Source organism: Puntigrus tetrazona, chromosome 1, assembly GCF_018831695.1.
Source record: "Puntigrus tetrazona isolate hp1 chromosome 1, ASM1883169v1, whole genome shotgun sequence".
Lineage (NCBI taxonomy): Eukaryota > Metazoa > Chordata > Actinopteri > Cypriniformes > Cyprinidae > Puntigrus > Puntigrus tetrazona.
The window spans coordinates 26,126,837-26,133,915 of NC_056699.1; the positions used below are offsets into that span (position 1 = coordinate 26,126,837).

The 7,079-nt window shown below is 35.1% G+C and overlaps 1 protein-coding gene across 1 annotated transcript in view; it reads left to right on the forward strand.

The window, feature by feature from the left end:
• The first annotated feature begins 2,519 nt into the window (after positions 1 to 2,519).
• The window catches only part of ucp1 (uncoupling protein 1), a 5,663-nt gene continuing 1,103 nt past the window's right edge, over positions 2,520 to 7,079 (forward strand). Inside the window, exons 1-5 of the mRNA XM_043250179.1 lie at positions 2,520 to 2,676; positions 3,306 to 3,439; positions 4,270 to 4,477; positions 4,596 to 4,793; positions 6,138 to 6,239. Coding sequence (XP_043106114.1) covers positions 3,314 to 3,439; positions 4,270 to 4,477; positions 4,596 to 4,793; positions 6,138 to 6,239 — 634 coding nt within the window. The 5' untranslated portion in view covers positions 2,520 to 2,676; positions 3,306 to 3,313. The remainder of the gene's footprint in view (positions 2,677 to 3,305; positions 3,440 to 4,269; positions 4,478 to 4,595; positions 4,794 to 6,137; positions 6,240 to 7,079) is intronic.

The following is a 7,079-nucleotide window of genomic DNA, read 5'->3' on the forward strand; positions in this document are numbered from 1 at the left end:
TGTCGGCCTCAAAATCAACTTAAAGCACCAAAATATCCTGTAATTAAAGCCATTTAGCACTTGCCGAAGCACTTTCCCATCACTAAGCACTTGATAAGTCAGCTGTTTATCTGTTCCGGTAATCCGCTTACCTGTCGTGTATTGTTTTATCTTTAACCTCGTATCTTTTGTACTCGATCCAAGTATTGTGCCATAGATTAGCAATGCAAACAGTAAAACCCCTGTACATTTGTACGTTTATGAATTAACCAATAAAATCAAAGTCTACTGCAATAGTGCACACTCGACAAGCACTGTGCAAGTACTGTGTCGCAATAAAATACTGTCAGCTTCATTAATGATTTTACTACTTAGATGTTAAAAAAAATTATATTATATATATACAGTATATATATAATTTTTTTCATTCATTAATTTTATTAACCTTTTATTTTTAAGTAGTTTGATTCATATGTGATGTATAATATGATATATAAATAATTCAAATATAAATAATTATTTACATTATTATTTGTTTAATTGTTTATTAAAGTTTATACTTATTAACTGTATTTACCTTTATTTTTGTTAGTTTATTTCATTTGATATTTTATTTAGTGTTAAATTTGTTATTATTATTATTTGCATTGTATTTATCATTTATGTGTATTATTTTTTGTTTGTTTTTATTCTTATACACTTTATAAGATTTAAAAAAATTAAAACATTTTATTTCACAGGATGTTTGAAGTTTGCAACCTGTAATGTATTATACATTATTTTATTATTACAGTAATATGTTTGTTATTACCATGAATACATTACATATTGCATTTGATTTATTTATACATTTTTTTTTTTTTGTAATTTGGGACATGTTTGTAATGTCCTACAATTATTGTATGTGCATAACATAAAATGGTAACAAGTGCAAGTATTATTATTATTATTATTATTATTATTATTATTATTAATGGAGTTACTAATGGATTGGAAAATGTTTGTTTATGTGATATTAACTAATTCAGCGCGATGGAAAAGTTTTAAATGTGGGTTAAAGTCTAACGCCGCAGTTCTAATTGAGATCTTTGTGTCATAAAAATACTTACCTGCTTTAAAAAATTATGTAATCGCTCCATTATCTAAGAGATATTACTCATTTAAAGAGTTTATTTTTAGGTAGCTCCTTAAAAAAGTTAGTTCGAGCATCCCGAGACGGCAACACCAGCTCAACCAATGGCGTGATTCGGGGGGCGGGACTATCTGTTTGTTGACCAATGACAGGCAGGGGAGTGTTCGGGGAATACTTGTTTTAAAACAAACTTGGTGATTCAGCAGTGAAGAAATCACATGGTGCAATATCATTAAGATTACACACTTCCTGGATGATATTAACGATTTAATTTAAACCATATCTATCTGCATTATTATTATAACTACTACTAATATATATTTTTATTATTAAAAATGTTTTATTATAACAGCTATAACAATAAACAAATATATAATACCTATATTATTAATATTTTTACACTTGAATTGTATGGAAAAAATTTGTGTTTTTTTATGTTAGTGGTTTGATTACGACCAATATCTGCCAGAAGAATTATAATAATCACAATAATAATTATTATTACACTATCAAAATATATTATTATTTATTATGAATATCAATGCATGTACATTAAAAGTAAATTTGATTTAATAATTTAGTAAATATTATTTATTTATTTAGTAATATTAATTTTATTTAGTGAGAACCCTATCTATCTGAAAAATCTTTTTTATTATAATTGCAATAAAATATAGTAACTGTATTATTATAGTTATTATCATTTATGCATGCATGCAATTTAAATGTAGAATTTTTTTTGGGACTAAAAACATAAATGCACCGGTTCTTTAATGATATCAATTGTTTCATTTATAACTGAGGCTGTGTTTCATCTGAAGGCGTGCAGTGCTTGTGTGTTTTCCTCTCTCTGTTAAAACAGAAACTCACACGCGTTCTCGGAGCTGTGTTTTTGTGACCGTTTCCCACCCTGTCATGAGGCCAATCATCTCTCAGAGCCTGCAGGACCGTCCCGGCTCAGCCATTGGCCGACAGCTTTCAATGCATCTGCGCTTTCAGCATCTACTGTACATTACAAACATGTGAACAGATACATTCAGCAAGCGTTTCAACAAGCATGCACTATTACTGGCTGCTCATTAGCACGTCAATGCCTTATTTTGCATGACCATATCCCCTTAACTACCAGAACTACTGCTGCTAGAGGAAAAACTCTTAGTTAATGGTAAATCCGTGTCCTCTGAAGTATTACCACATACGTCGGTGCTTCGGTGTGTTGCTTAAAGCTGAATGTTTTCGTGCATGAGTCATTTATTGATGCTGTGAATGTTAATGTGCCTGTTAATGACCGCAGCATCTTGAACCGGTTCATCTTTTGTGTTCGCCGGTTACCTAACGCTTGTTTATCTGGATGTCAGGCACTGATGTGCGGGGGACTGGACTCTGCGCTGGAGGGTGGACTTTGTTTCGGCCAGTAATCTTTCCCAGAGAAACACCTCCCTGAGCGCAGGAGGAGAAGCCCCTCTCAGACGTCGATATATAAAGAAGGAAAGAGCGCGTCCCGGTCCCTCCAGAGCTCCAGTGTTCATCCTGTCGGTCCATCAGGCAGAGGAACCCAGTCACAGGTCAGCGGATATATTATTAATGGTCAAATCCTGAATAAATAGATGATATTAGCATGCATAAATTATTTAAAATCATGTAAAAAAAAATTTGAATGCAATGTATTATTTTTAGTATTGTTTTATATAAATATATAAATAAATAAGCTGACTTATTTTTTGCTTTACTAGGAGAACATGCATTTATTTATTTTATTTTTTTTAACACTTTCGATCAAAAAGTTCTTACAAAAGCGTTTGTAATGTTCGAGCAATCCCGTCTTCTGCATGCGTTTGTATGATTTCAAAGCATCCCTTGCGCTTCATGTCCAGAAGAGCTCAAATATTAGAGAGTTTGTGTTTTTATTTTGGGTAACATTTTAATTCATGCATGTTGCATGCACTAATCGTTATAATAACTTATACGCAAGTAACCCTAAATCAAATCCTAATTCTAACCCTAACCGTATAGTAAGTGTATGTGGTTCATGTAGTGCATATGTAACCACGTTTTTATGACTGATTATGTAGAATAGTCCTAATAAAGTGCAAGCCGATGTGTACAGACATTTGCCCTGTGGTGATGTCATGTGTTTTGTAATGGTAGGGGTTGTAATGCAGCGTGTGTGTGTGTGTGTGTGTGTGTGTTTCAGCTGTCAGTATGGTGGGTCTGAAGCCGTCAGATGTTCCTCCTCCTCTGGGTGTGAAGGTGCTCAGCGCAGGGACCGCCGCCTGCATCGCTGATTTAGTCACCTTCCCTCTGGACACGGCTAAAGTGCGGCTGCAGGTACAGACTTCAGGGGACCAGACAGCATGCACGCCAATGATATAGTCATGAATATATTCCAAAAATATTATAGGAGTTGTGGTCGTAAATGTTTCGTAAGATTTATTTAACTTTCAATTCTGTTATCTACTATAAATACGATTGTTTTAAATTAATTTTATATATAATGTTATGTATTACATATTTGGGTAGTTGTTAGAAATCAGGTATTAGTTAGGTAGTGCTGTAATTTTTTTAAGATTCATGAAAAAAATAAAAAAAAAAAAAAAAAAAATATATATATATATATATATATATATATATATATATATATATATATATATATATTTTTTTTTTTTTGCATAAACAATATATTAATACATTTTATAAAAAGATCAATCTTGGTCAGTTTTTAGGAATTTTGTTAGTTTTAATATTTCGGACTGTGAGAATGCATGCATTATTTTTGAGATATCTGAAAAATAATATAGTATTAATAAATATATTTAAAATTGTAATCTGTTTCTGAATACAATTTGGTTGTTTTAGATATCATATTATAATCCATTATTATCTTTTTGCACCAATAATCTATTGAAATATCGTATATTAAATAGTAGGTTTAAAATAATATGTAATTAATCTATTATATTAATTTCTATTTTAATTGGATAATTGTTCAAAATTTTTGTCAAAAACAAGATTATTATTATTAAATTTTTAAAAGTAGCATTATAGCGTTTTTTATTTATTTGATGATTATTACACACCTGTGATATATTCTTGTTATAGAGCAGCAGTATTGCGCCTCTGGTTGACTCCCATCACCGTCTCTCTGTGTTTTCCTCCAGATCCAGGGAGAGAAAGCGACGACGGGCGCAGCCAAGGGCATCCGGTACCGGGGGGTGTTTGGGACCATCAGCACCATGGTGAGAACGGAGGGGCCGCGCTCGCTCTACAACGGCCTGGTCGCGGGGCTTCAGAGACAGATGGCCTTCGCCTCCATCCGAATCGGCCTCTACGACAACGTCAAGAGCTTCTACACGCGCGGCAAAGACAGTGAGTCCAGAACCGCCTCCTTTCGGTAGAAACAGAGTCTCGGCTGTGTCTCCCAGAGGGTTAAGGACGAAGACGAAGGCGCTCGAATGAACGTGAAAGGCTCTCCTTTGCCTTGCAGACCCCAACGTGGGCTTCAGGATCCTGGCGGGCTGCACCACCGGAGCGCTGGCCGTGTCCGTGGCTCAGCCCACAGACGTGGTGAAGGTGCGCTTCCAGGCCCAGATGAACCTGCAGGGGGTGGGCAGGCGCTACAACGGCACCATGCAGGCCTACAGACAGATCTTCCAGCTCGAGGGCCTCCGGGGCTTGTGGAAAGGTGGGCTTTTTTTCTCCTACATTTCTTACGGTCAACAGCGGTCAGTGAAGAACATTGCAAAGCGTCCCTATTATGGGTTATGGGTTATTATGGGTTTTTTGTTTTGTTTTTTGCGCAAAGAATATATTAATGATTTTAATGCATTTTATAAAAAGATCAATCACTTTTAATATTTCGGACTGTGAGAATGCATGCATTATTTTTGAGATATCTGAAGAAGAAAAATAGTATAGTGAGAGAAATCTTATCCACCTTTTTTCTTAAGACTTCGGTTCGTTAGACGCTATGAAGAAAAAAACAACGTTCAGTAAATGATAAAAAACTGTTTGCATGATCATAATTAAGATAGGCCTTTAAAATAACATGATAAGACACACTCATTTTCAATATCAATCAGCAAAACGACACACAGAAAAACGATACACAGAACCCATTTTTACATGAAGAAAGTGGATAATATGCATTTATTTTGACCTTATTTGCTCAACGGCTCCTAAACAATTCGCTTAACTATTTCTTTTTCCAACCACTTCCTTTGCATGACGCTAATCCGCATGTAATGCCTGATAAAGCAGCGTTTGTTCAGCGTTACCACGGAAACCGCTGCTTTAACGCCTCAAAAGCGACACCTCGTGGTGAAGAACGAATTTACATCTTCATTCAGACCAACGCCAAAAGGCCAAGTGGGCGGGAATCTGCTAACATTTGAGGTTGACGTTTTCAAAACGAGTCATTTCAAAGATTCAGAGTCGACTCTTTCTTCTGAGGGACCGTAACTTTATAAAAGTGCGCTTTCAGATTGAACATTTTGATGTTTTCAGTCAGGATGTTTCAAAAATCTGTCACTTTACATTGGCGTTTTTATACAGTTTTATTGAATCACAATTTAGCTTGCAGTTATCATTCTATACATGCAATGACACAGAATAAATATATAAAATATATTTTTTTAAATAAAATAAACTATTACAAACTACAATTGTATAGAATTATTATACATAAGATGTATATAATTATTTTTATATATCATTATTTCTAATAATATTAAAACAGAATTATATATTTTTTAAATTTTAAAAAAGACCTTCTTGGCTTTTTAAATACATTTTTATTAAGAAAAAAATATTTTATTTTATTTGATCAAATATATTCTCAATTTGACAAAAATAAAACAAACCTATATTTGCCAATATATTATATGTTCAATGATTATGTTATACAATCAATGATTGATTGATTGATTGATTGATTGTCATGTGAGTGGAGGTACGTATCATTAGAAGTGTGTTTTTGTCTTTGTTTAATAATTAACGTCTCCATTATATCTGCTGTGTTTTTGTGCAGGAACTCTCCCCAACATCACAAGGAACGCTCTGGTCAACTGCACCGAGCTGGTGTCCTACGATCTCATCAAAGAAGCCATTCTCAAACACAAGCTCTTGTCGGGTAAGAAATCCCACGCAGGGACCCTAACGAGTCAGAGAGTCGAGCAAACAGGACGTTTCCGGTCTCCGTTCTGTTTAGCGTTTTTTATCAGGCAGGAATCAGAATCATTCGATTCATGAAAACAGTCAGTGTTTCCCAAAACTCCAGACCTTTGTCAGCCGCGCGCCGGGTTCACGAGGAGACGCGGCAGACGCTTCTGTGATTGGACGAAAGCACAGTCTCTCACCACTAATAACCAGCTTGAAACCTGTTAGAACCACTTTCACCAGATAAGATAGCACTCTGATCGGCTCAGGCCTCGCTCTGCTCTTAATGCCATCAGCACTTTTTGTAGTGAAAGCCTGTAAAACCAGGGCAAAGGTGTGCTGAGGTTTCCACACACACACACACACACACACACACACACACACACACACACACACACACACACGCACGCACACACACACACACACGCACACACACACACACGCACACACGCACACACACGCGCGCACACACGCACACACACACACACACACACACACACACACACACACGCGCACACACACACACACGCACACACACGCGCACACACACGCACACACACACACACACACACACACACACGCACGCAGTTTTAAAATGACTACAACTGAAATAAAAATAAAAGCCGATTGGAAAAAAAAGCTCATAACAAAATTACTAAAGCAAATTAAAATCAATAATTAAATATATAATTAGAGGCTCGTTGAAAACGTTAATAAATGCTATTTTATATAAATAACAGCAAAATAACACTAGACTTGTAATATTTGTAAATAGAAAAAAAATTCAGATGCAAAGGCAGTTTAAAAGGCAACT